Below are 19911 nucleotides of genomic sequence, written 5' to 3'. Positions count from 1 at the left end.
AGACATCACCGCGGAGACCCAGGCCAAGGTATCGGCCTGCTTATCCGACATTGCTGCATTGATGTCCAACCGCCACCTGAAACTGAACATGTCCAAGACCGAGCTTATCGTCTTTCCACCAAAACCCACTTCTCCTCTTCCTCCACTCTCTATCTCAGTTGATGGCACCCTCATCCTCCCCGTTTCATCTGCCCGCAACCTCGGAGTCATCTTCGACTCCTCCCTCTCCTTCTCTGCGCATATCCAGCAGATAGCCAAGACCTGTCACTTCTTTCTCTTTAACATCAGCAAAATTCGCCCTTTCCTCTCTGAGCACACCACCCGTACTCTCGTCCACGCTCTCATTACCTCTCGCCTTGACTACTGCAACCTACTCCTTACTGGCCTCCCACTTAGCCATCTATCCCCCCTTCAATCTGTTCAGAACTCTGCTGCACGTCTTATATTCCGCCTGAACCGATATACTCATATCACCCCTCTTCTCAGGTCACTTCACTGGCTTCCAATCAGATACCGCATACAGTTCAAGCTTCTCCTTCTTACCTACAAATTGTTTAAATTCCTCCTCTTATAGACCTCTTTCTGACTCCGTCACACGGGGGACTAAAGGTACTTATTTCATATATCAGGTTCTGTATAGTTTCTCTAACCTCCATTGTCACCCAATCACAAGGGGGTGGCATTAGGAGCCGTAATTGAAAACTAATTCCCATAACTACTGCTTTCTGTCCAAAACTGAGTGTCACTTGTATGGGATCTACCTTGTAGGCTAAATGTAAGGTAAAGAGAAGATAGAATCAATAAAAATAGAGACAGAGATAGGTTTAAATAGATAGGTACATTTTATTCCTTACCCAAAGACAAGTCTTTAAGTTGATACAAATACAGACATCAGATTCTGGGTTTATCTGCACAGCGCCCTGCCGTCTGAGAGAAGCGTTGGGGAGGAGTCCGAAACTAAGGCAAAATCTCCCCTCTTTTATACACAAACCTCTCCATAGAAGTGAATGGTGAGAAACCTTGCTCCTAATCTTTCTCACTTTCTGAGATCATACTTTCCCACGCGGTCTTATCAGCATGTTTTGGGAAGCGTTGAGATAACAGTTTCACATCTCCCTGTTGCAATACTTTTCACACCATCTTAAGAACTCTGTATGACCTCTGTATCATTTTATACAAAATTAATAAGCTCCATTTTATTCATCTGATCCATCATTCTTTCATTACAGGTGCTGTATTTGAATTAAAAGTTGTACCAGTTTGTGTCAGGACTCATTGTTCAGACCTGCTTTTTGCAGATTCTCAAATATTAAATCATTTACTTGTTGTTTGGCCTAGTCAGTACTTTTTCAGTTGTTTTAGGCTGCATAGCTTTGGCCATCACTATTCCAGTGGTAGCCTTAAAGCCAGGCCATATATTAACATTCCCCTCTTCACCCTATCCCATAGGGTGACACCAGGGTTAACGTACCTTGGTACCATCCGTTCCAGAAGGTATTCTATGAGGCCATCAAATTATCTGAGTCTTAAGATCAACTGGTACAATTTGTTTAGTTTTCGGTTGAGACTTACTCAAACCTGTAGCGAGAAATGTTTTTATGAATGGGACTAATCCATGAGCTCATTTACAAAATCCCATGAAATATAGGTATGCGGATAATAGCAATTTCAGGTGGATCATACTAATAGGCTGTTTAAGGTTGTAGGTATTCAGAATCCTTAAACAGGTCGGGATTCCTGGACCTTACTAGTACTCATCATTGGCATCCAATCATGAGCACTAATAAGTGGATAGCAAGTATGAGGTTGCCTCATACAGCAAAAATGGTCAATCCTAGGAAAATTTATATTAACCAAGGTCATGCATGGATCTTGACATATGCATAATGACCTGGAAGTATGGGAAGCATTGTATATATCCGTTACCCCTCTTGGAGCTTAGTCAAACCTACAGAAAGACATGCAGCTCAAGTAAGCCTACACCAAAGTTAAACAATTGCATAACAGGTTGATACTAACAGGGTTTACACCTACATTATGATATCAGAGCCAGTATTAGGGTTTGATGTTACCCTTGTATCTGAGCAATATCGACTTCAATTTAAATTACATAAACAGAAATAACGGGGAAACTCTTGGAAAAACATTTAGAACAATAAAGGAAATAAAACCTTTTCACTATCTAGACAGGATTACTGCTAAATTGAAAATAAAACATAATATGAATCTATAATGTCCATAAACAGCAACAGTAATTCTCAAATTAAGTATCAGTTCTAAATTCTCTTTCATCGATCATGGTTGAGGCGGTGGAAGCGCTGAAGAATCTGGACGGAGATCTGGAAGGCTGGCTTGCTGAAGGAAGTTGCCGGTCTTGAGATGTAACATCTGGTTCTATGGCTGAGTAAACACGTATATCTTTCACATGGACCCAAAACTTGTGGTCCAGTAGGTTGCAAGGTGTAACGATTATTGCCACAACCTTGGGGGATCTAACATCATTTGGGCCTGGATGGATCTTGAAGACGTACTTGTGGTGTACAAAGTGGGATCTTTTCATGTCTTTATTCTAGGCATACACCATCATAATCAGTCCATCAAGAGCCAGAGGCTGGCAAAGGAATAAGCAAAATAACTGTATGCCTGAATGATATATTGCTATATCTTAGTGGGCATAATCAGTGTGAATTGAATAGACATGAAAGACAATGTCAACATGGAGAAAACAGTGCTAATTAAGTGCAAAAGCAAAAGGGAACCCAGAAGGGTTCAATAATGAAAAGCCAATTTACATAAATGCAAGACAGATTGGTAATTATTACAAAGGCATGATCAAATAACAATGGTAAAGTATATGGAACAAAAGAGAAGATTAAAAAAACAATTAGAATTTAGAGATGATGGTAAATGTTCATTTATTGATGTATGGAGGGCAATGCATCGCAATTTATCGCCAATAGACATGGAATCTTCACCTACGATGACTACCATTCACCAAGGGTTGAGCCCTCAGCTGCAGGAGGCCAGCAGGACTTACGAGTTAGATGATTCAATTGTGTTTCAAAGCTTTGTGTAACTCCAGCAAGTGGAGAGCCTATCTCTTTTGCTCATGGACCAATCGATGCATCTGTTGAAACTCATGCTAAATAATGTCTCGGTTCTGAAATCAGGTAATGTTGGGGTCTGTGCATCTGTCTTTTAATTAAGCGATTCTTTGCTGCAACATAGCCTTCAGATCAGATACATTATCGGGTAGCTGTTCTTTGCTAGCAGTCGTCTTCTCGGTGAGGGACGTCAACGGAATTCCTGTATCCATCTGGGGAAAGGCAAAACCTAAACAGACCAGTAGTGCAATTTATGTGGTTAAGTTATTGAAAGAAATCAGAATGCTAGGAGGTGGGTTGTGGGTATAAATGGGGTTCAGGAAGGAGGCATGGTAAGAAACAAAGCATCGAGAATGAAAAAATTAAAAAAATTGAAAAAAAATTAAAATATTTAAAAAAAAGCACCCTGAAGGGTGTAAGATAAAATAGGCTTAAAAAAAAAATAAAAATAAAACAAAATATGATATATCTGAATTGCAACAAGGCATATTCAGATGGCAATGCAAGAAAAAGGTTCCTCAAAAAAGACAAATGGAAGAAAAAACATTAAAAAGTGCAGCTACTTGATTGACCTTCACATAGAGTTTAAGTAACCCTTTTCAATCAGTCAAAGAAGTAGGGAGAAGCATATTACTTTAAAACAAAACACCACGTGGCAAGAGTTAGTTGAAGCAAGGTGTTAGTTAAATACACAAAGCATAAATTCCAGGACCGCTACACACAAATAATCTACATCAGTTTTTCTCACAATCACTCACAGTGAAAGACAGAGAGACAAAAAGAGCAATAGTTGCCATTCCAGGGGTTATTGTGATAACCTGTTTTAAATAGAAAGGAATTAGAAAGTGGAATGCATAATTTTCCTTATTTACGTCTGAAAGCTTCACCAAGAATACTACAAAATCTATGAGCAATGCAAAATGTTCCCTCGAATGGCCAGTTCAAGGGAATATTTTCCGCATTTATTCCATATAACGGATAATGGTTATTAAATATTGCTTCTTTCTTAGACAAGGAAATAATGAAAAGCTTTCAGATATCACACACGCCATAAAGAGATATCAAAAATAAAGGCTTTATATTCATGGAATAAATTAAAAAAGTGAATGTCACATCAATTTATGCAGCGCAACAGTTAAAGCAGAAAACATTTTAACAATGAGCAATACACAGCTTATATATAAAAGGGATCTCGTATAAAGTAAAATGGCATAAATAAGTCAGTTCAGGTATATATATAAAAAAAACATAAAATGAATATCCTCTGGGGATCGCTCACCCCTGCAGTTGATAAGAACTCCCCAAGGAAGGTATGCATAGAAACAAATAAATAACTTGCTGACTTAGTTAGGTCATTTGTATGGTACCATAAATATACACTTGCAATGAAACCTCGAAAAATATAAGATAAAGACATGTCACCTGTAATATAAACAGAAACATCACATCAATACATAGACAGAGAACTGGTTTATGGATACTAAATGAGGAGCTGAGTAGTATGGGTAACTGAGAGCAACAAAATCAGATCGGGTTCGGATTACACCTAGTTATTATGGGTCGGTAAATATTGATCCCTAGGTCTGTGGTCACTGGGATTGTTGAAGGGGTTAGGGGCGTCTGAGTTTGTGCCGACCCATGAGATATAGGGATCGGGTTATTTTGTGATGAGGGAAGAGATAGATCAACAACACCGGCAATGTGTACGGTAGTAGGTGGGTCAAATCTTATAGGAGCGGGAGATACCGTAGGCAGCGAGGGTATCACTGTCTGAGATCCTTGAGATAAGGGGGTCTGTGTCTGAGATCCCTGAGAAATCTGTAGCTGAGGTTTATCACAATATCCTGGGGGTATCGGGGTATATCCCACTGCACATGGTAGAAGCTTGGTAGTACCTGCAGTGGTAACAGCATTATAGGGTGGTGGGGCAGTAGGTGTTACTGGATCTTGGTAAGGGGCCTGATCGGTATCGGATTTAGCTAGATTCCTATCGTGCTGGTTTTGAGCAATAAGTATGAACTTATTAATAGCAGCTAAATGCTTATCCCTAGATTTTCCTGTTTTGTTGGATTCATTGTAGCAAACCAAGGCTTGGAGCTTGCCCTGATCAAATGAGCCCTTTGTTGGCCATTCCAGTCCCGGGTCTTTAACGGACCAAACGGTATGCCAGGTCTGACATAAACGGGAAAGTTCTTTTTTATCAGCGGGAAAGAAATTAAGGACTCTTTCCAGGGGAGTAGGGGATGAAGAGGAAGACATAGCGGAATCTGAAATAGGGGGAAGATAATCCACATAGGAACTCATAAAAAAGTGTATGCAATATAATGCAATATCTATAAGTAAGATACTTCGAGTCAAAATTCAGCGATCTGTAACCAGGGCAACTAAACAAAAACATGCAAGGGAAAAGTATTTAAACAAAAACATGCATCATGCGTATAGAGCGTTCCAGTGGCGGAACCTAGAACAGAAATTACTAATTGGCGGAAAGCTCAATGCTTTTGCCGCATGTTAAGTAAACAGACAATTGAAGGTCACAAAAGTGTAAAGAGAGCGTAAGAAAAATAGAGCAGAAGGTGATTAGTGTCAGCTATTAAATATTTATACTACTCTATCCCAAATTAATAAAAACTACTCCCCAGAGTGTGCTTCTAAAGACAGGAATAAATCTCTGTTTCTACTGCCTGCCGAGAATTTTCCCGGTTACTATTGGCCATGGGCTGTAACCCATGATAGAGCCCCCAAAAAGGGACATTGCAAACACTCCCAAAAAGAACTCAAAAAACCAGCGAATAAGGTCATATGAGTTGAAAAGCAGCGGTCCAATGGATTTCCGCAGATTAGGAATCTTCTCTTTTACCACTAACCCCTCTAATGGACCTACAGTGGTTTGGAATGTTTCTCGTTTACAACAAAACACTGAAAAATTTATGGTAAGGAATTTTCTCTGTTGCCACTAACCCAACTAAAACATTGAAAGACTATGAATTTTCTCTGTTACAACTAGCCGTCCAAGAATATTGAATGCCCTAGTCAACCTGTATACAATCGCAACGAAAGTCGTTAGACGTCTCTTTATTAACCCCGCGGTCATCCATACAAGTAACTCATAGCTGGGCAATAATGCCGAAACCGCAGGCCACTCCGAAAATGGAATGGAAGTCTGCTTCTGTTAATTGAGATACCGTCATCCATTGAAGGATTCCCTTCGATGGGTGTAAGTCCCAGACATCGGTATCAGAGTTAATTGCATGACACTAGTAGAAGAAATTAATAATAAAAAAATTTAAGAAATAAAGGGAAAAAGGAAATAAGAAATATGGCATGTTCCTAGAAAGAATCTCTGAAACCTAATCCAGAAGTAGCAAGCAAAAAAAAAATTGTTTTAAAAGGGGAAAAAAACATGTAAGCTCATCGGGTAAGGCACCTTAACTTTACCGTGTATACTAAGGCTGCCGCACAGCAAACTATGAAAAGAAAGCTTGAGGGTGGTAGAGCAGAACAGGAAGGAAGTTAGGGCAAGCAGTACAAAAGCAATCATGCAAAAGGAAGTCTGAGAATACTTAACCTTGTAGAACAGTTTTGGTATACGTAGCTAGACTGAAAATCTAGAGATAGGGAATCATAAATCTCATTGGCGTTAAGGGAAGGACCCTTGCATAAGTCGAGAATATGTTGGGAAAAAAGTTCTACCAGTTTCGAGATGAAACCGGAGTTGAAAGATATGGAAAAGATGAGAGAGCGAGTTAGATGGGTTTAGGAATAATACAGTTGACAGAGGATAGACAGTGAGAGGACAAAAACCGAACGGAAAAGGGGGAAAAAAAAGAAAAATCACTTTCTGAGCTTTTAAAAGTGAACTGTAGAGCCTCCTCTGCCGAAGCAGTGCTGGACTGATAAGGCAGCTAAAGTGGGCAAGCTTCCCAGATTCTCATGTCCTTGAGATAGTGAACTACAGCACTTGTTAGGGAAAACCTTTAAAAGCTACAGAAAGAAATGGCAGTTTCGGGAGCCTGGATAAGGATAAGGGGAAAGTCAAGTAATGTATGTTTTATGGTAAGATACCCTTTTAAACGTTGCAACCGCACGGTGTAGCACAATAAGGTTTATCAAGCTGTCACTTGCCGCGCAAAAAAAGAAAAACCTGTCTCGGGGTTAAAATCATGGCTCAGAGACAGAATGAGAAAGCATTTGTTTAAGGGAGATGGAATGAAATAGAGGGCAACGGCCAAAAGTTAAAGCAGTATGAACAGAAATCTTGGGGAGTGGGAGACAACGTCCTAATAAAATGACACAAAAGAGGAGGAAAAAAGTATGCCCTGATAAAAGGAGAATGCAGAGTAAGACTAAGATGCAGTGCCATAATTTTAAAAGTGAAAGCAGAAATACATCCGTACATTCTTACATGCTCAGAAGTGCACGTATAACGGACTTGGCAGCATGAGGCATGAAAAGATACAGCTTTCATTCTGCAGCTGGCCGGCAGAGAGTTGAAAAATAAAACCCACGCCACATGGAAAAAGAATAGCTTTATAGGAAATAAAAATTGAAAAGTGATATCAATATTTTTCTAGCTTGCACAAGAAGCGAAGAAGGTGTATGTAAGGTGGTAAGTTACCCCAATAGGTACCGTGCGGGCCACACCCTTATAAATTTTACACGGACCACAGACATATGGTGTGGGAGTCGGTAGAGCATCAGAGAGGAGGGCAGGGAGGAGTATTGTGGCCGAAAAATGTTGTGGAGGAAGGAATTCTATGGGGGTGGGGTGAGAGCACAGAACTGAGCAGCTGTGAAAAAGAGCAATCAGTTGAACTACGCAGTAAATAATAAAGAACAGGAAATACGCTTCAAAGTGAAAAAGCCAAGCCAGATTTGTATGACCACGGCATACAGAGATGAGAAATAAAGAAAGCAGAGACGGAACAGTATAGGTCACACAAAAATCCAAATCAGACGGAGTACAAAGACACACACGAAGAAGCAAAAGAAAAAGGAGCGGACACGCCCCCAGACAACAAGACGGCCATATATTGTTACAGAAGTTAAAAAGAGGAGATAAGAGATAATCATACAAGATCAGGAAATGTGTGTAACAGCTGAAAAGATAGCACTAAATCATCAGATAAGTATACCCACTACAGTTTCCCACAGGCATAAGGAGAAACGGAAATCAGAGGTTGTAATACAGCGCTAAGAAAAAGAGCCGAGAGAAGTACAGGAAGAAGGGGGGATGTGGGCTGTTAGAGGGAAAGCATAGTTCAGAGGACTGAAGGAACTGATTATACTTAGAGAGATAAGGGGAAAACAGCAGTTAGACGGCGGTAAGCAGCTACAAAGCTGAACATCGTAATTACTGTTTTCAGCTGAAAAAGAAAGTTGTAGGAAGTGCAACAGAAAGAATGAGGAGGAATAGAGTCGCACACACAGAGTGAAGGCAGTAGCAGATGTGGAAAGGTGGGGGCTGTCTGTCAGTTTGGAAGAGTGATTATAAGAACAGAGAAACCAGAAGGATTTTAAGGGAGAGCAATCTTAAAGCGTGCTGTTCTCCTAGAGTAAAGGAAATTCCCCCGATACGGGAACATCAAAGAAACTGTACAGAAAAGAAAAGAGCAGGAATAGACCCAGGGGACTAATAGGAAGAGGTAGGCAGAAGAAGTTAGGATGAAGGAGAACAGGAAAAGGGATTGGGGAAGAAAGTAAGGTCGACCGAAGAAGAAAGAACAGAATACATAGTGAGAACAAGGGGACAGGGATTTGAAAAGGAGGGATTAAGACAGAACACAGGGTGGAATGGGAAGCAGAAAATGCGCAACCTCTAAGGATTGTTAAGCGAGAATGCTAGCATAAAGACCAATCCAAAGATTTTGAACATTGAAATAAACTTACAGCAAACCCCAAATCGCAGTCGCCTGGATTCGTAGTTATGCATCAATCACACAACAAGCACACACTTGCGCACATCACGCAAATCAAAGAGATGGACAAGATAGGAGAGAGAAAAGAGGGTGGGAAAAAACAGAACAGAATATTGAAAGACAGAAACGCAAATATTCAACCCCACTGCGTTAGGGTAGCAGGTGTGTTATTCAGGGAAGAAAGTAAAAAGACAGAAGAATAGAAGAGTAGTTAAAGTAGGGGTGAGAACGGACAGAACATTGGTGCCCAATACCCCTGAAGTGGGCAGTGTCCGTGATAGGGAAAGATGAGAGAAAAAGAGAAAAAAAGTGATAGAAAAATAATATAGAACATTTGAACGCACAAAATAAGTATCCCCTCTTGCGTTCAAAAGAAGGTAAAGAAGGTCAGCGAGTGCTGTCAGCGTTCGGGGCTCACCATTGTTTTTAGAAGATAGAATCAATAAAAATAGAGACAGAGATAGGTTTAGATAGATAGGTACATTTTATTTCTTACCCAAACACAAGTCTTCAAGTTGATACAAATACAGACATCAGATTCTGGGTTTATCTGCACAGCGCCCTGCCGTCTGAGAGAAGCGTTGGGGAGGAGACCAAAACTAAGGCAAAATCTCCCCTCTTTTATACACAAACCTCTCCATAGAAGTACATGGTGAGAAACCTTGCTCCTAATCTTTCTCACTTTCTGAGATCATACTTTCCCACGCGTCTTATCAGCATGTTTTGGGAAGCGTTGAGATAACAGTTTCACATCTCCCTGTTGCAATACTTTTCACACCATCTTAAGAACTCTGTATGACCTCTGTATCATTTTATACAAAATTAATAAGCCCCATTTTATTCATCTGATCCATCATTCTTTCATTACAGGTGCTGTATTTGAATTAAAAATTGTACCAATTTGTGTCAGGACTCATTGTTCAGACCTGCTTTTTGCAGATTCTCAAATATTAAATCATTTACTTGTTGTTTGGCCTAGTCAGTACTTTTTCAGTTGTTTTAGGCTGCATAGCTTTGGCCATCACTATTCCAGTGGTAGCCTTAAAGCCAGGCCATATATTAACAAAATGCACTCAGTCTGCAGCCTCTCATTACCTGTCTACCCTCATTTCCCCTTACGTTCCCGCCCGTAACCTCCGCTCACAGGACAAATCCCTCCTCTCAGTACCCTTCTCCACCACCGCCAACTCCAGGCTCCGCTCATTCTGCCTCGCCTCACCCTATTCTTGGAATGAACTTCCTGAGCCCTTACGCCAAGCCCCCTCCCTACCCATCTTCAAATCCTTGCTCAAAGCCCACCTCTTCAATGTTGCTTTTGGCACCTAACCTTTATACCTTTCAGGAAATCTAGACTGCCCCTATTTGACTGACTGTACATTTGTCCTTTAGATTGTAAGCTCCTTTGAGCAGGGACTGGCCTTCTATGTTAAATTGTACAGCGCTGCGTAACCCTAGTAGCGCTTTAGAAATGTCAAGTAGTAGTAGTAGTAGTTGAGTACTCCTGCGGATTCGGCTACACCAAGGAGAGGTAGTTCTCATTGGCCCAGGAGGCCGTGGTATGCAGATACTGGTAGAGGATCCCCTGCCGTAACCTCTGGTACCGAACCTGTTGTCACAGGGCCTGGTGACCATGGAGGACGCCTGCCGCTTTGGTCTTACGTCATGGCTATTGAGAGGGCACAATTGAGAGACAAGGGATATCCCAGTAAAGTTACTTCCACTCTCCTATAGGCCCGCAAGCGTTCCACTTCTGTGGCTTATTCCAGGATTTGGCGCCAATTTGAGGCTTGGTGTGCTTCTAAAGCGATCACACCCATGCGGGCTTCTGTCTCGCCGATACTTGACTTTTTGCAGGGTGGTTTACAAAAAGGCTTGGCCTATAATTCCCTGCATGTTCAAGTGGCAGCCTTAGCATGTTTTCGAGGAAAGGTTTCTGGCCTCTCTCTGGCTGCTTGCCCGGATGTGACACGGTTTCTTAGAGGGGTGCTTCGGCTCCGTCCTCCCGTGTGGGCTCCGTGTCCGACCTGGAATCTGGGGTTAATTTTAAAGGCCCTTCAGTGTTCGCCCTTCGAGCCGCTTAGGCGAGCTTCGGAGAAGGATGTGACCTTAAAGATGGTCTTTTTGGTGGCCGTGACATTGGCGAGATGGGTATCTGAGCTCCAGGTGCTGTCCTGTCGAGACCCATTTCTGCAATTCTCAGAGTCCGGAGTAATGGTACGTAGGGTGCCTTCCTTCATGCCTAAGGTGGTTTCAGCGTTTCACCTAAACCAGCCTATTTTCCTGCCCTCCTTTTCTAAAGAGGAGTTTCCAGAAGCCTATGGGCAGTTGCATCTTCTGGATGTGCAAAGAGCTATGTTGCAATATCTGCGCATGTTAAATGCCTTCAGGACCTCTGACCATCTTTTTGTTCTTTTGTCAGGTCTGCGCAGAGGGTCTTCAGCGTCTACGGCCACTATAGCCCGTTGGCTCAAAGAAGCTATCTTTTCAGCACATCTGCTATCTGGCCAGCCTCCGCCTGAAGCCTTTAAGGCACATTCCACAAGAGCGATTTCCTCTTCTTGGGCTGAAACTGGAGCACTCTCTCTTCAAGAGATATGTAGTGCAGCTACTTGGGCTTCTAAGCTCTCGTTTGCCCAACATTACAGGCTGGATGTGGCTGCCAGGAGGGACGCACATTTTGGAGCACAAGTGCTGGCGCGTGGTGTGGCTTGTTCCCACCCTATCTAGGGATTGCTTTGATACATCCCACTCGTAATGGATTCATCTGCTTGTTGACAAGAAAGGGAAAATTAGGTTCTTACCTTGGTAATTTTCTTTCCTTTAGTCATAGCAGATGAATCCATGAGCCCTCCCTCAGTGGTTCATTATGCGATTCATGTTACTTTTATGTTCAGTTTTTCCTGTAGATATGTTCCCTGTTTGGGAGAAGTTGGAAAACAGTCTTCAGGATTTCTGTTCGGTTACAGGAGGATGAGTTCATTCCCTCCAGGAGGATGAGTCCATTTCCTCCTTTGACTTATAGCTCCAGTTTTGGGGCGTTCATTCACTGTGAGGAAAGTTCATGTTGTTATGCTTTGCGGTGTAACACTGCTTTGGAAGCTTCAAATACTGAAGAGGCAGATGGAGCTAGCTGGCCATGAGGCACTATGGTTTTTCAGTGCTGTCTATCGCCCCTGCTGGTTGATGGACACAATCCACTCGTAATGGATTCATCTGCTATGACTAAAGGAAAGAAAATTACCAAGGTAAGAACCTAATTTTCCCTTCAGAGTTACTTGTTTACTGAACTTCAGTATTCTGTGGTATATCAGGAGAGATTAGATGTTTTTAAAAAGGTAGAGAATCATATTAGCAGAGTTTTATGAATCACTCTTCAGTTTAGATGGTACAGATATTACATACAGCAGGTGCTATTCCATTGGGGTTTTGGTTTCTGTTTTTTTAAGAAGTATTTGTTTAGTTTCTGAAATTATTAAGAGAGCACAGGATGTCTGGAAAGAAGGTTCATTCTTTTGAAAATCTGAAATGTTCCCACGCTTTCTAGGTTCCATGGGGCCTGGTTGTACTCCAAGTTGCTTTGCTTCAGGGTCTAATTGTACATTTTATTTGATTTCAGATTATGACAATTGGAAAACAAAAGCTGCCCGCTCTCAGTTACCAAGCCATAACTATAATGCTGCAGGAAGAAACCTGAATATGTTAGCAAGGCCCCCTCCTATCCAGCCTGTGCATGGAAGGACAGACTGGATAGCCAAATACGGAGGACATCGGTAGAATACTGTTAATGCTGTATTTATTGTACATGTGTATGTTTAGCCATTTTGTATAACCAATAAATTTATTCTTCCTAATGTTGATAAAGAATATGTAATGCCATCTAGTTTAAAGGTCTGCTGTTTTATTATGTCCTTAAATGAAGTGACATTCATTTTACCTAGCACAGATATACCTTGAATGAAGCTAGAATTTTAAAGAGTACTGTCTAAAGCAGCATGCCAAAGCCCACATATTTGACCTAGTACTGCATAGTTGTTAAAACTCCAGCACAACTATAGAATACTTTTTGTCAACACTTTGTCATGCATATCTCCAGAGTAGATCAAATGTTAAAAGAGTTTTTGTAGGATGAACTGGTTTGGCTGAAGCTGACCTGAAGGAAGAAACACAACAATTTAAAAAAAGCAAGAGGCTATATACTCTTCTGAAGGTTAGATGTCAGCAGAGCTCTGCCTCCTTGCTAGTTGAGGTGGCCTTGAAGTCTAAAACGGTTCTCCCACTCTTTTTTATTTTTTTTTCAAAAGGAGGTCCAAAATAAACTAGAAGTACAAATTTGACTTTCCAGTGAAAGATGTTGCTAAAGAGTACAGCAAACTAGAAACTATCTCATCACAAAATAAAGCTGCTCTAGCAGAGGAAGTGCAGGACTTTGTTAAAGCCCTGGTATTCTTTCTCTCTCTCTGACAGTGAACCCATAGGGCTGCTAGTAGGACTCTCTCCAGAGTCCTTCCTTGCAGATTTTAATGCAGTCTTTTACCATAGGTTTGCACACACAAGAGACTTCTTTTAGACATTCAGAGTTGGAAGCAGTGTTTGACTTCATTACTGGTTCACACATTTTTAATATGTTTACATTTATCTGGGAATATAGCGATATCTTTTGTTTCATGTCAGTAACAATACATAAGTTGCATTTTTAATTGTAATAGTATATAATATGTTGCATTGGAATACAAAAAAAACTAGTATAAAATAAACTACAATAACATTTTTTTAAATAACTGTACTATCTGATAGATGAACTAAAAGGCACAAGATCTTAGAAGGCAAGAATTTGTGACTTGAATTGTTATAGAACAGTATGTTGCCTGGAACCCTGCTAAGTTCCAAGTTCAAATGTTGAACGACTACAGTTTCCTCCAACCTGTAGCTGCATAGATCTCAAATACAGTAATGAGGCATGGTTTTTGTGCATGAGTTAAGGAAAGGTAAAGCTTCATAAAGATATGAAGTGGCAATAGACAGCTTGAGGCATCAGTCTCAATAGTCATGAATTCTTCAAATCAGACTGTTATGGCATATTGAAATTATTTGCAACTTTGTAAATGGAACACGGCATAGTGGTCCTTAGTATATCTATCCCAAAATGTAGTGTTCTTCCATTTATTTTTATACATGTCATGCCCTTAAACAGAATCCTCTGACGTTAGGGTCGGGCGGGCAATGCAAACATAGGAGAAATAGAGCTAACTCTGGCATCACTGAGCAACTGCAAACACATCTTTAGTACAGCACTATGAGCTATGAAAAGATCAACTTGCTCCTGTTTTGCCTCAGGTTTCGCTCTTTTGTTTTTTATTGTAACATTGTCTGTTGCTACCCTGATATTTCCTGCTAAGTTGTAAGCAAATGTAATAAATATGATTTTAAATGGTCTCTCAGCCAATGAATTTTTTTTGTCAAAGCTGCAGTGTAAGTGGAAACATTAAACTGTTGCATTATGTATTTAGCCTGCCATTTCGTGAACCATTCTGAACTTACCAGGTTTATTTAAAAGGTGAATAAATTACACTATGACAGTGATTGTGTTAAGAATGTTGTGATTCTGATTTTGTAGACTCAAATGTCATAACTTCTTGGGCATGAAGCTTACAGTTAAAGCTTGTAACTAGTAAGAAAACATGGAAAATGCAGTCAGTTGAAAGTGTTTGAAGAAAATGTGTAATTGTTTGATTTGATGGTTTGCTATTGCACTCAGCATGCTGGTATGCAGTAAACCTGAGTCAAACTCACAACAACAAACTCATAACTTTTCAGCTTATGTATTTAAATTCAAGTAATGACCTTACATCTTATTCATTTACTTTCAGCTTAAGTATCTAAGACCATGTAATGACTACATCATAACAACACTCTGTAAGCCACATTGAGCCTGCAAAAAGGTGGGATAATGTGGGGTACAAATGCAATAAATAATAATAATAGCATAGATTCTGGTAACTGAGACCTTCATGTTGCCTTATCCTTCGTGTGTTATCTGATTTAGAGGCTCATTTTCAAAGGACACAGACTTACACAGTAACGTGTATGTTTCAGTGGCTTTTGATAAGTTATTACTGTGGAACTAGTATGTGATAGTTTCTACATACTCCATTGTAGTCGGTAGATGAAACTGTAGCTAGCCCTAACGAGAAAGTCTGGCTGATTATTAGTTTCTTTAAAGTGCTGATAGGGTAGCACCAGTAGAAAAGGAAGCCAACATGGGTTGCTTGAAACTTGAGCAGGATACAGCAGTGATCAAAACACATACCAGTGGATGCTACTGTGCATCACCAAACTATATAGTAAAAACTTAGAAAAGGACATTCAGCCATCAAATTGACAGATGCCCTTTCGTTTTGAGGCTTAGCTTACAAAACCCCCTTTGCACAGAGCAAAAGTCAGCTTTTCTATTACACCAGCCTGCTATCCAGAGAACTTAGCCAGAAATGAACATTTTCCACAGCACAATAGTTCTCTTACCACTTCCGGAGGTAGGTCCTTAAGCTTTAACATATTTGTTTTTTTGTCTGTATGTCGTGTCAGTTTGTGCCTAGGTGATAAACTCCAGGAAGCAAAGATTGTCTTTTATGTGTCCCTGTACAGCACTATATATGGCTGGCAGTGCTATACAAATGAAAAGCTACTTATCCAGGTAGCAGGTGCTGATGGGGGGGCCGATCCTGGATTTTCAATGGTGTTATTCAGCTGGTGCTACTGAAAATCTCCCAAGTAGCATTGAGATGGTCCCCGGAGTTACCCAGTTAGCAGCAATATTCAGTCTACTAAATGGATAATTATCCAGATAAAGTTAGGACAGCAAAAAGGCCATCCTAACTTTGGCAGCTAGTTATCCAGATATTTGGCTGAATATTGGTAATGGCTGGACAGTGCCAGTGGTCAGTACTGAATCCAGATATTCAGCAACAGCCACTATCTGAATACCACCAGTGATTTTCTTAATTTAATTTTCATAGCAGCTGACATTTAAAAAATATGCTGAGCATACCAGCTGAATACTGACAGAAATAATTTCAAATGCATTAGGTTTAAAAAAATAGTAGTAGGGAAAACAGGGAGAGGTTGATATTTGTGAATGTTTACAAAGATGCATTTGTAGAAGTGTGATGGTCGGTGTTGGAAGTGTGTTTGGCAGGGTGGATGGTAGGTTCAGTGGTATATAATGTTGGGTGGGGTATGTAGAGTGCGGAAGGGTGAGGGATGGGATAGAAGTAGGTGTATATGGGTTGATATCTGACAGTTGTGTAAGCATGTGTGCAGAATATAGGGAGATAAGATCGGCATAAATGCAGGAATATAGGGGGTACGTAGGGATGGCAGGTGGATGAGAGTGTATGGAAATGAGCGTATTGCTGTATTGGTAGTACATTTGGGGAGCATAAGGTGGTTGTAGGATTATGTGGATTCTGACTTTGCATAGGTATATATGAACATGTGGCCTGTATATTAGGTAAGTGGGGGTAGAAGTCAAGTTGGGACATGCTTGTGGATGTATGAATTTGTGGGTTTGGATGCTGCACCTATAGATGTATAATTTGCAGTTACAGGTTTATGAGGGTGGTGTCCAAATCAGGCAAGGGAGGAGGTATGTATGACATTGGAAGTGTGAAGGATATAGCTTTGAAAACACTTTTGGTGCTATGGATCAAGTATTTCAATTATTTGTTGTCTCTGCCAAAGTGACCAAAGAAGAATTTTTTTTTAATGGCAAGGGATACTGTGTGTGTATGTGTGTGTATATATATATATATATATATATATAATTTTTTTCTGTTAACCTGGCCAGCATAAAAGCCTGATTTTTGCATAACATCTCTTTGTGACTCCCTATTTCACTCATACTCTGTTTTACTTGATTGTCAGTGCAGTGATATATACCAAATATAACACGACATAGCCACAATTGTTGTGGCAGGGCCCAAAAGCATCATAAAACAGCCAGTTCCATTAAAAAGATTAAATTATTTGCACTTGTTTGAGACCATAGAAAATAGCACTTTACACTGTTCAGTTTAATACATAAACATGAAAATCTCAACCCAACTGTTCCTCACAAAGACATTTGCCTCTCAGGCAGAAATGGTTTATGGCTTTGTTGAGACTGTAAATACAAAAACTCTGACACCTTTGAAGTTTATATACATCCTAAATGTCCAGAACTTGTCAGGTTCCAATGCATAGGTGACCAAGAGCATTGCTCTTACACAGGGCTCTAGCTGCAAATCTTCCAACAGTCCAGAACCATCAAGTCTGTCTGCAGCCATATTCCTTATCTCTCCCCACCCCCATGCTGACCTGTGGGATAGATTATATAGCCCTGTTTATTGGAGGAATAGACTCATAAGGGACCTGAAACATCTCTGTATAATATCCCATTAGTATATCCATTGGTGAAATTTTCAAAAATCACAAATTGAGTATCATAGTATATTTCTACCACTTCAAATTTGCAACACATTGATCCACAATTAATGTGCTGTTACATTTCTTTTTTCTGTATTTGCTTCTCCATCTGAGCAGCTCTAGGTCCTATACATACATTTCTGGTTAATTCCATTTATATGCTCTTCTGCATTGGTGATCCATCAATGTCACACAGTAGCCATCCAAACATTTTCAAAAGTTACTTTCTCGGTACAGACAGAGATGGCCTCTTGGTGCTGCAGGGCCCCTCTGGGAAGGCTGAGAGAGATACTTCTGCATCCCAGCTACTGCCTATTCGATGGCTGTGTCTGACCACTGGGCTGCAGGGGGAACTGCCTTTTGTACCTGCAGCTGCTGCTAGGGAAAGGATGTGCAGCCGATACCCATCGAGAAAAGGAATGGTATGAGTCTTCCACAGCACTTTTTTTCAGGGGGTACAAAGTACTGGTACCTTTTCAGTACCTGCTAAAACTGAACCATTATCCCCAAGAATTAATGAAAGATCCCTGGCTTTCAGTGATTACCCTGGCATTTGATTACAGACACCTAAAAAAAAAGCCAATGCTCTTACTGGTACTAACAGAGTAATACTTCAAGAGACACACACATGGAGAGGAATAGAAAGGGCTAGGAATTGGTAAAGAGAGTTCAAAAGGATTACTGGCTGGGAGAGGCAATCAGGCTGTAAAGGGGAGCCTTTCCGAGGGGGTTAGGAAGTGGAGAAGGGAACTTGAAAGGAGCTACTACTTGGGACTAGGAGAGCAAATGCTGCTGTGATGGTGTAGAAGGCACAGGATGAGCTATAAGGGGAAAGAAAGGCTAGGTTATGGGGACAGCAGCATGGAGCTGTAGGAAAGGAATAGAAACAGGATAGGAGGAGGGAGCTGGGAGAGAAAAAGAACAGCAGGCAAAGGGAAAACAAGGAGCAACGAGAAGAGCTGAAAGATAAGAGAATGTGGATTGGAAAAGGAGGTTGTAAGAGGAAACAGGTTATGGCAGAAAGAAGAAACATAAAGATGAGAACGAGGCAAGATGTGGAAGCAGTGAAACTAGAAGGAAGTGAGATGAGAAAAGAATAGGAGGCACTGTAGAGGCAAAACTTCCATTACTCATCATTTCAATAGTGCTAGTAGATGTACACAGTAATGTAAACAAACACATAAGAGACAATCCCAGCTCAACAGAACTTACATTCAAGACAAACAGGGATAAGGCAGTTTCATTTATTATAGGCATGATTAAGCAACCTCAAAAGGGTGGGTTTTTAGCCTAGATTTGAATAGAAAGAGATGTATGGACTCAAAAGTTTATTGCAGGAATATGGCCCAAGATGAAAGGAACAGAGTGTGGAGTCAGCCATGGAGAAGAATGGTAAACACACAGAGGAAAGGAGTTATAAAGGAATGCGAAAGACCATAAAAAATTATTGAAAGAGAAACCAGAGAAGAAACTTAAGATCAAGAATAAGAGCCAGGATACAAGACAACTATGGACACAAAGGTTAGAAAATGGTTCAGTAACGATTTCTGTGCTAGCTGGACTAGTTCAAGGTAGGGGAATAGCTGGTAATTTGGCCATCTCTCATCCTGTAGTCAACATGATAAATAAGCTATTCTACTGGAAGGACATGGAAAGCAAGAGGGGGCTAGTGCAGTATATGATCCCATGGTGGAAGAGAAAAAAAACTTTCTCCCCTTTTTCACAAAATTAAAATAATTATTCTCTCTGTTTCATCCCATAGGAGATGGTAGGGATAGATCAAGTGTGCTCATTATGTTGTATCAGCCCAAAGCAATAGCGTGGTAGGAGCAAGAGGAGATGACAGGAGAGATGGGTGGAGTTTGAAGGGGGCAAGCTAGATGTTTCTTGGTTTGGTTTCCCTTCTCACTCCCAGAACAGCTCTGCTGTCTAAACCTCAAGGCTAGCTTTTGGGGTGTGTGGCTGCACAGGACACCACCAATGAAAAGTACTGCTATAGTGGTGCCCATCCCCATATCCTTCCACATCATGTGGGCAGGGGAGAAGGGGGGGGGGGATAATGATGGTGTGCTTTATAATAATGATTTGAGTAATTTTGTGCTTTTGTAAACTCCTGGAAACTGTCCAGTTCTCTTGAGTTTGTAAGCTACATTGAACTCTTGTGGGATTTAGTGGGGTATAAGGTTTATTGTAATACGTAGGGCTACATGTTAATTGCAATTAACATGTTAATTATTAATCACAAAGAGAGAGAGAATGCACTCAGACCCCCTCCAAAGCTGGCCAAACAAATCTGCCTCAGTCACCCCCTTCCTCCTTGTAGTGCCTCAGGTGGAAGGATGTCAGCGGGCTGCCTCCAGCCACCAACGCTTGTACTCCAAGCATGCTTATTTCGTGCATTAACTGAGCATCAGTGGCTGGAGGCACCC

At 40.8% G+C, this 19911-nt stretch overlaps 1 protein-coding gene across 1 annotated transcript in view; it reads left to right on the top strand.

The window, feature by feature from the left end:
- Nucleotides 1–14724, top strand: part of MAK (male germ cell associated kinase) — a 385342-nt gene extending 370618 nt beyond the window's left edge. The window contains exon 14 of the mRNA XM_030209100.1: nt 12639–14724. Within this exon, the coding sequence (XP_030064960.1) occupies nt 12639–12796 (158 nt within the window). The 3' untranslated portion in view covers nt 12797–14724. The remainder of the gene's footprint in view (nt 1–12638) is intronic.
- Nucleotides 14725–19911: the final 5187 nt, after the last annotated feature.

The sequence above is a fragment of the Microcaecilia unicolor genome, chromosome 1 (assembly GCF_901765095.1).
Source record: "Microcaecilia unicolor chromosome 1, aMicUni1.1, whole genome shotgun sequence".
Taxonomy (NCBI): domain Eukaryota; kingdom Metazoa; phylum Chordata; class Amphibia; order Gymnophiona; family Siphonopidae; genus Microcaecilia; species Microcaecilia unicolor.
This window is presented reverse-complemented; position numbering and strand designations above follow the sequence as displayed.